This window comes from Nomascus leucogenys, chromosome 1a (assembly GCF_006542625.1).
Source record: "Nomascus leucogenys isolate Asia chromosome 1a, Asia_NLE_v1, whole genome shotgun sequence".
In the NCBI taxonomy this organism is placed as follows: domain Eukaryota; kingdom Metazoa; phylum Chordata; class Mammalia; order Primates; family Hylobatidae; genus Nomascus; species Nomascus leucogenys.
In genome coordinates, this window is record NC_044381.1 from 38,243,269 (window position 1) to 38,256,681 (window position 13,413).

Genomic DNA, 13,413 nt, shown 5'->3' on the forward strand with positions numbered 1-13,413 from the left:
AAGGTGTGTCTTTCTCCCCAAGCCAAGTCCCATTGCCACCCTGGCTACCCTGGCTGGTTTCACTGTCATGACTCTACTGTCCCTCCCCCTCCCCAAACTTTGCCACACCTTGAGCCGCATCCACCCAGAAATGTTCTCTCAAACAGGAAACTCCACTCTCTTCTCTACGCCTCAGCCCACATCTTTACTTTCATGGGGACCTCCAGTGCTATGATTCCTCCATTTCCTCTGGCCCCACTTCAATCTTTTCTTCTCAAGCCACTAATCACTCCACCACACGGCCCCTTGCACCTCTGGCTGGGGCTTGCCTGCCCAACCTTCACTTGGGACCCACCCCATGCTCCACAATCTTTTCCCTCACACTTAGGCAGTGCAGGAGTTATCCAGTGCTGCTAACGAATCACCCCAAAGCCCTAACAGCTTAAGCCAATAAGCACATCATCTCATACCACATCTGTGGGCTCAGCCGGGAAGTTGTGGCTTGGGTCTCTCGTGAGGTTGCAGTGAAGATGTCAGCCAGGACCGTGGTCATCTGCGTGTGCTGGGGCTGGGGGAACTGCCTCCAAGGTGGTTCATCTCCATGGCTGTGGGCAGGAGGCCCCTGTCCCTTCCCATGTGGGCTCTCCATATGGCTGCTTGAGCTTCCTTATGACATGGCTGCTGGCTTCCTCCAGAACAAGTTTGAGAAGGAGCTTTGTGACCTGGAATCAGAAGTCACACATTGTTACTGCTGCTACATTTTGTTCATTAAAAGCAAATCGTGAAGTCCAGCCCCCATTCATTGTGAGGAGAATTAGACTCCACCTTTTGAAAAGAGGAAGATCAAAGGATCTGCAGACACATTTTAAAACCACCACAGTTCACTTCATTCTTCTCCCACATGACAGCAGTCACCCTTCTTTCTTGCCCCTTGACTGTAGCCAGAGCCGCCTTGTGAAGCCTTCACTCGAACAAGCTCACCATCCACACCTCTGCTTCTGCCCCTGGGCAGGGCAGCTAAGCCCTGAGGGAGACAATCCCAGATGGCCATGTGGCCATGCCGATGTTTGCTTTCTGGCCCTGCTGGGCTCCTTCTGCTTCTGGCCTTCTTCAGGCCCAGGTGGCTCCTACTGCTGTTCCCGGTGGCACATCCAAAGCCTGCCTCTCTCCCAGTGCCCAGACACCACTCCCTGCCCTGCTCAGCGGCAATGTGCTTCTTCACACACGACTCTGTAGTGTAGACTGTCTTCCCACACACTTCGGGGGAAGAGGGGCTTCTCTCCTTTTATTAGGGCTTGATCATTCTACATCCTTCCAGCAATCATCACAGATTCCTCCCAGTCTTTCACCTTTCCACTGGCTCTGCCTTCCTGCCTCCCCTGCCTGATACAAACAAATTCAACTTTGCTCCAGGTATTTTTTTTTTAAAAAGCTAGAACAAAATAATAATCCATCATTGGCCCAACATCCCTCCTCCACACAAGAACTTCACACCCGTCCTTCAGGGACTGCCCTGTCTCCTGACTCTGCAGCAGAGCTTCTAGAAAGAGTGGTCTGCTCTCTTCCCCACTTCCCACCACCACCCACCTACCCACCCATGCCAACCCAGCCTCCACCTTCCTGGCTTCCATGATACCAGCTGCTCTGCCCTCATTCCAGCCGTCAAGGGCCACCACATGGCCAAATCCATAGATACTAGATTACCTGTGCTTTGTGGCCCCTGCGCCACCCTGGACACCTGTTGATACCTCTTTCCTTTTGATACTTTCTCTCTCTCCATCTCTTCCCATCTCCTCTGGCTCCTCCTTCTCCCCGCCACCTCATTCCTCTGCTTCTTTCTAGAATGTTATTGATCTCTCTGTGGGATCTCACCAAACTCATCCTTCATCCCTGCCCCAGCATTCCTCACCTGCTCTCCTGGCCCAGTCCTCGTTCAGGTGCTCAGAAGCTATTGCCCGACTGCCCTGGCCCTGCTTCCACTTGGACATCACTTGAACTTACACCTCGACATGTGCCTGGCTCCATGCCCTCCCCGACTGTATTTCCTGCTTTGGTGGACGGCATCTCTCTCCACCTGGTTACTCAGACCAGAACCTCAGGGCCTTCTGTCTTCCCCCAAATATGACCAATCAGTTAATTTATCTTGGAAAATAAAACAAGACAATAATAACAAAAATAGGCAGAGGCCATACGTGGGATTCACTGTTGCCTCTGTCACCCTCCTCCCTGCTGACTCAAGCAAGGCCCCTGGCCTCTCTGGGCTACTGTTTCCTCATCCGTTGGCTGGAGATCATACCACAGCTACCTCCTGGGGCTGCTGTGTTGATCACACAATCAATGTGTGCAGGTGACAATAGCAGCTCCAACTGCTTTTCCTCTCCACACACAGGGATGGGCACTGCCAGGCCATGCTACCTAAGGGCTGGCCAGCTCCAGAAGTGTTTATTGTTGGTCTGCAGTGAGGTAAGTGTAGAAGGTGAGAGTAAGCATTTTTAACTACTACAGAAATTTGGCAGGGAAACTTTATACTTTTTGAGTCTAATAATTTAAAAAATGGGGCTTCATCTCATACCCATTAGGATGGCTCCTAGGAAAAAAACATCAACTAATCCTCATATTGGAAAGGATGTGAGAAATTGAAACCCTTGTGCACGGTCAGTGGAAATGTAAAATGGTGCAGCCTCCATCGAGAACAGTATAGTGATTCAAGAAATGAAAACTAGACTTCCCATGTGATCCAGCAATTCTAGTTCTGGGTATGTGGTCAAGGCATGGCAAGCAGGCGCTTGAAGAGATATCAACACCCAAATTCAGAGAAGCACGAACACCCATGAGGTGGACAACCCAAGTGTCCGTCAATGGATGAATGGAGAAACAAAATGTGGAATATTATGCAGCCTTAAAAAAGAAAGAATTTCCAAAATATGCTATGACATGGATGAACCTTGAGGACATTATGCTAAGTGTAACAAGCCAGACACAAAAGGACAAATTCTGTGTACTTCCAATTATATTACATACATAGAGTTGTCAGATTCATAGGGACAGAAAGTAGAAGGGTGGTTGCCGGGGGCTGGGGGCGGGAAATGGGGGGATGCTGTTAAATGGGTAGTTTTGGTTTTGCCAAAGGAAAGCGTTCTGGAGACTAGCAGCATGGCAGTGTGAGTGTGCGTATTACTGGAATGTGCACTTAAATATGTTTGGGATGGTAAATGTATGTTATCTTACCCCAATCAAAACAAAAATTTTTGAAGAAAAATGGGACTTGTATTTTGCATGTCTTTTAAAATTGTGTTTGTCTGGTAATTTATTTTCCAAAAGTTTCAGTCTAAGAAGGATTAGAAACAAAAGGAGTCCTTCACTGCACATCACAGATGCTTCCAGACTCACTGCCCTGGCTCAGCTTCTCCTGGGTTCCTCACTGGTTTGCTGCTCCACTCTCCCAGCTCCTCAACCTATCTCCTAACCTCTGGCCACAGTGATCTTTCTAGAGCAAGCTTAACCTGTTGCCTATCTTGTCCAGTGTTCCTATATCCAGGAAGAATGAGGTAACTGAGGTACAATGAGGTAACTGAGGTATGCAGACAAGTGAAGGGTGAAGACGATGAAAAGGAGTTCATTGAGTGTTAGAACAGCTTAGAGGAGATCCACAGTGGATAGCTCCCTCTGTAGGCAGGCAGGTCATTCTGTCGAGTGTTCAGGTTTCAGGAGAGGAGTCCCTGGAGAGAGTAGCTCCTCTCTGCCTGGCAGGTTGCCTCACCCTCTCTGCAGATCTCTGAAGCTATCAGTGGGGAGGGTAGCTCCTCTCTTTGGCTGACCATCCCAACCTCTCCCTGACATCTTCTGTCTCTGGCCATCCTCTACCCTGGCTGAGCACCAGGCTCTTATGGCCCTCAGAGGGGAGGAAGTGCCCGCCAATTGGTCCATGGGCAGCCAGGGGAGGGCTCGGAAGAGGCACCATCAATCTCCACTTTGGTCAGCAGGACTAGTGGCCCAGCCCCTAGCCTTCAGGTCCTCCCTGGCCTGAAGGAGGGGCCTTACTGGGACCCACCCCCTTCCGCCCAGGAATCTGTCTGCCTCCTGCTGCCATTCATGGCCCTGAGCTCAGCACCAACCCTACTTGGAGATCTGAGCAGATGTTGGGAGAGGAGAGAGGACAGGCAGTGGGATCAGACACCCCCGAGCCTGCAGGGATAGGGGGTGTGGTAGGGGAGACAGGGGAGTCCTTCCCAGGCCCCCCAAGGGTGCGGGCTACAGAGACGCCCAGGTCATGTGCCTGGGAGGGCAGTGGCAACTGTACCCAGGGAGCTCTCCCCTCACCATCTCAGAAGGGGCAGGGCTCCCACTTGTCCCTGGCTCCTGCCTGCTCCATGGAGCAGGTGGCCCAGGTCTGCAGCCATGGGTCAGGTGGTTGCAGCTTCACCCAGGAGGGCAGAACCTGCCTGCTCCTGGCTCCCTCCAAGAGCACAGAGAGGCTCGGGTCCACAGCTACAGTTTGGGTGGCTGTAGCCCCATCCAGGAGGGTGGGGCCCCTGCACCCCTGTCCACAGCTGCAGTTTGGGCAGCTGCAGCGGCACCTGGGGAACTCCCATCCAAACTCAGAAGGGGCAGGGCTCCCACCAGCTTCATGGAGTGTGCAGCCCCAGCCGTGCCTTCCTGCTGCAGTCGGCTCCCCACAAGCAGCCCAAGGCCTCTACATCTCACCTGCTGCCCTTTTGCTCATAATGCTCTTGCTTGTTTGTCAAAGACCGCCTCTCCCAGGAAGCCTTCCCTGAATGTCTAAGCATCACTATCACAGATCATCCCACACTAGCCTCCTTCGCAAATTTAAGAAACTATAAAAGCAAGAGTTCAGGCACTTTGATGGGCATTGAGACGGAAGCTTTAGGCAAGTGGGCTCCCTGGCTCTTCTCAAGGGATGCCTGGAAGGTCCTCCAGCCACTTGCAATGCGTTTGTGTCTTCCACCTACACTTACAGTTTCCTCCGACATCCACATTTGCAAACCAGAGTAATAGAGGTGTCCTTCAAAGCCTGCACAGGTGCTGGTAGCATCAGACAAGAGGGCCCGAGGTGAACCCTTTGGGGAACGTCAGCCAGACCCCCCTCCTGTCCCTACCCTGACTGCGTGCAGCACTGAGATGGGAGCACAAAGCCCTTGCCTTCATGCCTGAGAAGATGGATGTCCTTTCTTTCAGCCTGGGAGAATGGTGGCATCTTCCCAGGCCAGGTTTCTGATGGGTTTCCCAGCTACCGGAGAGCAGCGGGGCTCAGAGCTGGCAGCCACCCGGAGCACCTTGGCTGCTCACTCACATAAATCCTGGTGCAGACAACAGGTCCTTCTTTTGCAGTTGACGTCCCTGCACCAGGCAGGTGATGGTCCTCCTGGCCTTCTGAGCCCCGGTTTGCTTCCCTCCATTCTTCAGTGAAATCACCACTGCCTTTGACCAGGCACAGCCCAGATTCTGCACTGGGCATCTGGATTTGAATCGAGTGTGGAACCCCCTAAATAAGTTGTTTCTCAAAAATCTGCCAGATGACAACTGCAGACAGAAAGGGGCATCTCGTTTTATTTCATGGATAGAAACAGAAGGGACAGTGTTCTTCCAAGACCCAGCTCTTCTTTCCTGGGCACCCAGATCCCAGCCTCCTGGGGGTGATGTATTTGGGTTTTACTTTTTGTTTTGTATACAGCAAAAAACCTCTATTATACATAGACTCACTGTAGAATTTAAGAATCATTTATGGCCAGACGTGATTGTTGACGCCTGTAATCCCAGCACTTTGGGAGGCCAAGACAGGCAGACCACCTGAGGTCAGGAGTCCGAGACCAGCCTGGCCAGTATGGTGAAAACCCGTCTCTACTGAAAATGCAAAAAATTTAGCCAGGCGTGGTGGCGAGTGCTTGTCATCTCAGCTACTGGGAGGCTGAAGCATGAGAATCACTTGAACCTGAGAGGCGGAGGTTGCAGTGAGCCGAGACCACACCATTGCACTCCAGCCTGGGCAACAAGAATAAAACTCCGTCTCAAAACAAACAAACAAACAAACCCAGAATCATTTATGGTTTCCTGCAATCCTCTCAGGTACAATATGTCAGATTCAAACTGGAAACAATGACTGGGCCTAAATCCTAATGGAAAGTTTCTTGTGGTTCATATTTTTGACTGGTGACTGGCAGGTTTACACAAACAAATGAATATTATAATTTGGTAGATCAGCAAATACATTACATTTATAGGATTTAAGCACTTTCCATGAAAGCTTTGATTGCTCTGAGGAGATGCCACTGGTACAGGCTGCTAAATCACTGACACACCAGCCTGGATGCCTGGGTTTGAGATTAAATGAGTCTGGGCCATGCCTCTGTGGGGGTTCCTGCTCCAATGGGGAAATAGAAAATGCTTGATAAGTAGAAAGAGTCATTGTTGACATTTTTAAGCCAGCTGGGAGCCTTGAGAATTTGAGATTTGACCTACATACAAGGGAATGGACCTTCACAGACCATGAGGTGCTAGGTGGGGTTTGTAGAGGACAATGGCATGTCAGAGATGACCAGCGTTGCATTCTAGGCCCACATAAGCCCTCTCCAGCTCTGCCAGCTCCGGGCTCCTGGTGAGGCAGCAACTGGTTCTCAGTTGCCGCAGGTGTGAGGGGTGGCTTCGAGTTTTTGTGGCTCTGGAGTGTGACATTCCTGATAGATGAAAGGGCTCCTGGAGGACACCCACCGAAGCGGAGGCTGCGTCTGAATACCCAAGAAGCAGGTGCGCCAGGGAGGTGTGTGGTGGGAGGCAAACTCTGGATCGAGGCAAAAGTAAACGAGCCAGCTGTGGCCCTCCAGCCAATTCATGCTGGGTTCCTAGGAGATGCTCTTTGAGGATCTGTCACTGACACAGACGGTGAGGCGCAAGGAGTCTGCGGAAGAGGATGCGGAGGAAGGCACTGAAGGTGGTTTCCGTTTGTAGAGCTGATTCTGCCTGGCCCAGTGGCAGCTGCCTGACATGAATGGAGCTGCTCTTTCCTGGGGGTTTCCAGTGGAAGGCATGGGAGTGGCTTTTCAGATCTGGGGTCCTTGGCCTTTCCCGGATGAAGGGAGGTGTGTGGGGTGCTGGCTTTGGGGCTCAGGGTGAGCGTGGAAGTTTCCGGTGTGGAAGGTGAGGTGGCGGGGCCGGGGATACCCAGCCATAGCCTGGAAGCTTTGAGGAAGGGAGATGTGGAAGCAGCCCCCGCTCCCTGCTGATGGGCTTAGAGACTGACCCGTGCTATGCCAGTGACTCATGACGTGCCACCCACAGGCTGAGGGCTTGTGATTTAAATTGTTCTACTTTTCTTGACTGCAATGTTGTCCAAAGTCAGTGGGATCTAAATTTTTTAAAGAAGGGGTGGGAATATCTGTTCGCTGTTTACAAGGATTCAGGACGGCCACTCAGGATGTGCCCAGCAAGCCGGAGGGCTTCCAGACCAGGCCTGTGGTGGTAGGGTCAAGTCTGCAGTGCCCAGGGTCAAGCTTGTGTTCCTGGGAAGCTGAACTAGGCAGTGGGTCCCCAGGGATGGTGGGAAGTGACGAGGGCTCAGGGATCTGCCCACTTACTCTTTATTTGCAAGCAGTATGTAAACACACATGCAAGCTGTCACTGCCCTCAGGGCGCTGGCATGCTGCCACCCTAGCCCCTGGATCCTGGTGCTTGGGCGCCTCGGCTTTATAGCATTTGGAAAGCAACATGATTGGAGCAGGCTGTGGACTTTGCTGATGCCGGGAAATTATTTTCTCTTGGATGGAAGCCCTACTTTGCTTGTTGGGAAAGGGACAGAGTTTGTTCTGGCTGAGCACCAGTGGCAGATACATCATGTTGGTTATTTTGGAGGCCTCAAGGCCCCCAGCACAGACCTCTGGGTGCCCTTGGTATACAAGGAACAATTCGGATTGTGGCTGAAGTGTCACCTCCTTAGGGAGAACTTCCCTGACCACTGTTCCTTAAAAAACAATCCTCAAGCCCAAAGAAACAAAACAAAACAACCCACCCTGGTCCATTGTATTGACACCACTTCACCCTGTCTGGAAATATATCTCTTTGCTGAATGATCTCTCTCCATTAGACACTGGGCTCCTTGAGCACAGCACCTTGCTTGCATGGACACTGCTCTATCCCAACACTGAAAACAGTGCATGAAACACAGCAGGTGCTTTGGAAATTGTGACATGAATGCAGTGCTTTAAAATGTGTCCGGGACTTGTTTTAATCAGGTATGGGAAGACACGGGGACACTGAGATGACTGTCCTGAAGGAAAATGCCTTTATACTTACAGATCCCTGGAAGCAGGGGGCGCGGCAAGCACCAGGGCCTGTCCGGAGGCACCAGGGAGGGGAAAGCCTGGGCAAAGGCTTCACTGCCGTTTGGTTTCCCCGGAAGGAATGAAGGCTCAGAAGGTTTAGGAAAGGGTGGCTTGAATACATGAGGTGTGCCCTGGGCTCTCCTGTGGGCCCCAGTTGTCCTGGTTTGTCCGGAGTTTGTTCCTTCCGGTGGGTTCGTGGCGTCGCTGGGGCCGCGGACCTTCGAGGTGAGTGTTACAGCTTTTTTTTTTTTTTTTTTTTTTTTTTTTTTTTTTTTTTTTTTTTTTTTCAGATGGAGTCTCGCTTTGTCGCCGAGGCTGGAGTGCAGTGGCGCCATCTCGGCTCACTGCAAGCTCCGCCTCTTGGGCTCACACCATTCTCCTGCCTTGGCCTCCCCAGCCATCCTCCTGCCTTGGCCTCCCCAGTAGCTGGGACTACAGGCGCCCGCCACTACGCCTGGCTAATTTTTTTTTGTATTTTTTTTTTTTAGTAGAGACGGGGTTTCACCATGTTAGCCAGGATAGTCTAGATCGCCTGACATCCTGATCCGCCTGCTTTGGCCTCCCAAAGTGCCGGGATTACAGGCGTGAGAGTACTACAGCTCTTAAAGATGGCATGGACCCAAAGAGTGAGCAACACCAAGATTTATTGTGAAGAGTGAAAGAACAAAGCTTCCACAGCATGGAAGGGGACCCGAGCATGTTGCCGCTGCTGGCTGGGTGGGGTGGCCAGCTGTTATTCCCTTATTTGTCCCCGCCCATGTCCTGCTGATTGGTCTATTTTACAGAGTGCTGATTGGTCCATTTTACAGGGTGCTGATTGATCCATTTTACAGGGTGGTGATTGGTCCATTTTACAAACCTTTAGCTAGCTACAGAGCGCTGATTGGTGTGTTTTTACAGAGCACTGATTGGAGCATTTTACAGACCTCCAGCTAGCCACAGAGCGCTGATTGGTGCGTTTTACAATCCTAACTACAGAGTGCTGACTGGGGCATTTTACAATCCTCTTGTAAGACAGAAAAGTTCTCCAAGTCCCCACTCGACCCCGGAAGTCCAGCTGGCTTCACCTCTCACTGGGATTGGGGCAGAGGAAGGCTGCCTCCTGGAAGTGTAAAAGCCAAATAGAGGAGGTGGCTGGTGTCTGGGCTCTGGACTGGTCAGCTTGCAAAGCAAAGGCACACCCAACAGTGAGTCGTTTGCTCTCTGGAGGACTCAGCTAACCCTGGGAGGGGCAGTTCCTTCCTAAGACCACAAGGCCCCAAGGATGAAGCAGCATAAAATCAGTAGAAAAAAAAAAAAAACAACAAAAACCCCATGATCAATACAGGATGACTCTTTGACATGTGTGGCAATGTAAAGATTGTGTGTGCAAATATTTAGATAAATGTGAGAACCAAACAGACGTGAAGTAAGCTAAGACGACTTGGTGTATCATTCGATTTCTATTGGTCCTGAAATCAACACGTTTCCTTTGCGTGGTTTTGCAAAAGGAATCCCTCAGTGGGGAAACAATCTTTTCTGATACCCACCTCCGAAACTTCTTGTTGGAGTACAACATACATTCAGAAAACCACATCTATCCTAAGGTTATAGCTCATGAATGTTCACAAACTGGACACATCCAGGAAACCAGCACGCAGACCAAGAACAGCGTGGTAAGGGCAGCTGGAAGCCTTCTTGTATTCCCTCCTTTTCACCTGTATCCTAACTTCTTATACTAACTAACTTATCCTAACTGTACCATCCTAATTTTTTTTTTTTTTGAGACGGAGTCTTGCTCTGTTGCCCAGGCTGGAGTGCAGTGGCGCAATCTCAGCTCACTGCAACCTCCGCCTCCTGGGTTCAAGCAATTCTCCTACCTCAGCCTCCCAAGTAGCTGGGATTACAGTCACGTGCCACCACGCCCGGCTAATTTTTTGTATTTTTAGTAGAGACAGGGTTTCACCATGTTAGCCAGGATGGTCTCGATCTCCTGACCTCGTGATCCGCCCACCTTGGCCTCCCAAAGTGCTGGGATTACAGGTGTGAGCCACCGCGCCCAGTCCCCCATCCTAACTTCTAACAACATAGGTTAGTTTTGCTGGCTTTTCCCTTCTTATAAATGAATTCAAACTGTGTCTAGCTCATTGTGTTCAAATTGTATTTGGAAATTCACCCACATTATTGCCTAAGGTTGAAGATAGTTTATTTTTGTTGCTGTGCAGAGTGTGTGAATATATCACACAATGTATATGACGTATAGTTATCCATTCCAATGCTAAGGTGAATGTGGGAAATTTCTAGTTTGGAATGGTAATCCCTTCACTGACTTTTTGCCTGCTGGTCTGTGTCAGAGTCTTTTAGTTGCAAGAAACAGAACTTCCTCTGGACAACCTGACTCAGAAAGATGGGTTTGCCAGAACCATTCTGCCTAGCTCATAGAATAGAAGGAAAAGGGGAACAGCCAGGCTTTATTAGGGACGCCCTTACTAGAAGATCCTGGTGGCAAGAACTCGAGGGCAACCTCTGTGAGACGGAATGGCAAGTGGCTCAACTTGCCTAGAGCAGGGTTCCTACCTCTGTTACGTGCGACCCTAGTGGTCCCCAGGAATTTTAGAGTATGCCATGGAGGAAAACAAGACCTGTGGCTCAGTCAGTTGGAAAGCTGGTTTAAAAAGGTTACACCTCTCAGGACCTTTCACAGGAGAGGGCACACTATCTAACCTCAAGGAAGGGATATTCCTGAACTTGGCTTTTCTCATGGGGCATCTACTCATATCTCAAGGGCACTCGTGCTCCAAGAAATACAGCTTGGGAAAATGCTAAGCCAAAGCCAAGTGAACAGAGGGGAGAAGTGGAAAATACGTTTTGGCCTGCATTTTTAATGCACAGATAGGGATTTTTTTTTTTTTCTGGAAAATAGGAAACTCTGAAAACAGATGCTCAGTGTGACCCTTCAGGAAGCGCCGTCTGGCAAGTGTGAGTGTTACAGTTTGCAGGGTGCCTTCGGGTCCATTGTCGCATCCGTTCCCAGGGCTGGGTGGTATGGGTGCGATAGCCCAGATGACGGAACTGGCCGCCGATGTCACGCGCTCCTAGAAAGCGGAGAATCCAGGGCAGAGTTAGAATCAGACCTAGGCTCTCGCGGAGAACTGCATCACGCTCCCAGCTCTGCTGCCTCGGTGCGGGGACGGGGCTCTGCATGAGGACTGGGAATTAAGTCCCGGGCCTGGACAGGCGCTCCTGGGAGCTAGCCTGGAGGAGAACGAGTAGAAGGCCGAGGAGTCGGCTTGGAGGGTCCCGGCAAGGCCGCGCGGATGGAGATGAAGCTAAGAATGCTGAGAAAGGGCGGCCGGGGGCCTTGGAGGGAAGCTAGGGAAACGCTGCGGGGGCAGCCGAGGCCGCCGGCGGCCCGGGAGAAGGTGCATGTGGAGTGGCGCTGGGGGGACGGGTGGGCGCTGGGCGGCGGCGGGGCCGGCCTGGAGGTGCGGCCTGGGCTCATTCTGGACCCGCTCGGCCAGCGCAGGGGCTGCAGCCTCCACGCAGGGGCCTTCGGTTCCGCCTCAGCTTTCCAGCCGGGCCCACGCAGCCTCTCCCGCGCCGGGCTGCCCCGGCCAGGGTCTTTCCTCCCTCGCCCAGTCCCTGCCCTCTCCTTTCCCGCAGCCCGCGGGGCCTGGGCTCTCCCTGCCCGCTCCTCCTGTGTCCACTTCAGCTTTCCCGGTTCCCCAGGCAGCCTGTCCTGCCGGTCACTCCGTCTCCCACCTGCTTTGCTGGGAACTAGAGCACACACCACACACAGGAGGCGGGAGGGGGGCGCGGGAGGTGGGTGTTGCAGGCAGGGGTGTGGTGTGACTGTGGTGTGATGTGTGGTGTGTGATGTGCGTGTGTGTGGTGTTTATGTGGGGTGTGTGTGGTGTGGTGTGGGTGGTGTGTGGGTGTGGTGTGTGTGTGGTGTGGGGTATGTGTGGGTGTGGTGTGTAGTGTGTGTGTAGTGTGGTGTGTGTGTTGTGTGCGCTGTGTGTGTTTGGTGGTGTGTGTGGTGGTGTGTGTGGTATGTGTGTGTGTGTGTGGGGTGTGTGTGTGGTGTGTGGTGGTGTGGTGTTTGGTGTAGTGTGTGTGTGGTGTGGTGTGTGGGTTGTGTGGTGTGTGGTGTGTTTGGTGTGTGGTGTGGCGTGTTTGGTGCGTGTGGTGTGTTTGGTGTAGTGTGTGTGGTGGTATGTGTGTGGTATGTGTGGTGTGTGTGTGTGGGGTGTGTGTGTGGTGTGTTTGGTGCGTGTGGTGTGTTTGGTGTAGTGTGTGTGGTGGTATGTGTGGTGTGTGGGGTCTGTGTGGTGTGCGGGGTCTGTGTGGTGTGTGGTGTGTTTGGTGTGTGTGCGTGTGGCGTGTTTGGTGCGTGTGGTGAGTTTGGTGTGGTGTGTGTTGTGGTATGTGTGTGTGTGTGTGGGGTGTGTGTGGTGTTTGTGTGTGGTGTGTTCGTAGTGTGTGGGCTGTGTGTGGTGTGGTGTGTTTGTGTGGTGTGTGTGGGGTGTGTGTGTGGCGTTTGTGTGTAGTGCGGTGTGTGTGGTGTGCTGTGTGTGGTGTGTTTGTGTGTGGTGTGTTTGTGTGTGTGGTGTGTATAGTGTGTGTGTAGTGTGTGTGTGTGTGTGTGTGGTGCAGTGTGTATGCGGTGGGGCGTGTGCAGAAACAAGCCCCTGCTCCGCATGGGGTGTGGAGCAGATGCTGCGGAGGCCGCCTAGCCTGTGGGCGTTGGCACTGGGGACTGGCTGGCCCAGAGACTCCGCGCTTTCCCGCGCTTCCCCCACCCCCGCCCTACTGCGGCGCTTGGGTCCCGCATTGAGTTCCGAATCCACCTCCTGGGCGCCGCGCCCTGGCTACCAGGCCCTGAGCCTTCTGAGGGCCAGCGAGCTCCCGCCAGGTTCTGCCAACAGGGGGCCCCAGAGGGCGGCGTGGCGGCCGCAGATCGCAGGACAGGAGCCTGTTCCCGTCAGCAGAGCCCCAGTAACCCCCGGGACTCCCAGCGGTGGCGCGGTCATGCCCAGTTTTCTAGCTTGCTTCATGCACTCCCAAGACCTGCCTGCCCACATCTCGCCCGGGCCGGCTGGTCCATCTCGGAGATTTAAGT

At 52.4% G+C, this 13,413-nt stretch overlaps 1 protein-coding gene across 2 annotated transcripts in view; it reads right to left on the bottom strand.

The window, feature by feature from the left end:
- Nucleotides 1–437: 437 nt before the first annotated feature.
- ERCC6L2 (ERCC excision repair 6 like 2) overlaps nt 438–13,413 on the bottom strand; it is a 158,844-nt gene continuing 145,868 nt past the window's right edge. Inside the window, exon 19 of one of the 2 annotated variants that reach the window (XM_030799801.1) lies at nt 438–701. In XM_030799801.1, coding sequence (XP_030655661.1) covers nt 647–701 — 55 coding nt within the window. In that variant the 3' untranslated portion in view covers nt 438–646. Of the gene's footprint in view, nt 702–10,354; nt 11,387–13,413 lie in introns of those variants that run through there. The other variant, XM_030799859.1, reaches the window with a different exon arrangement.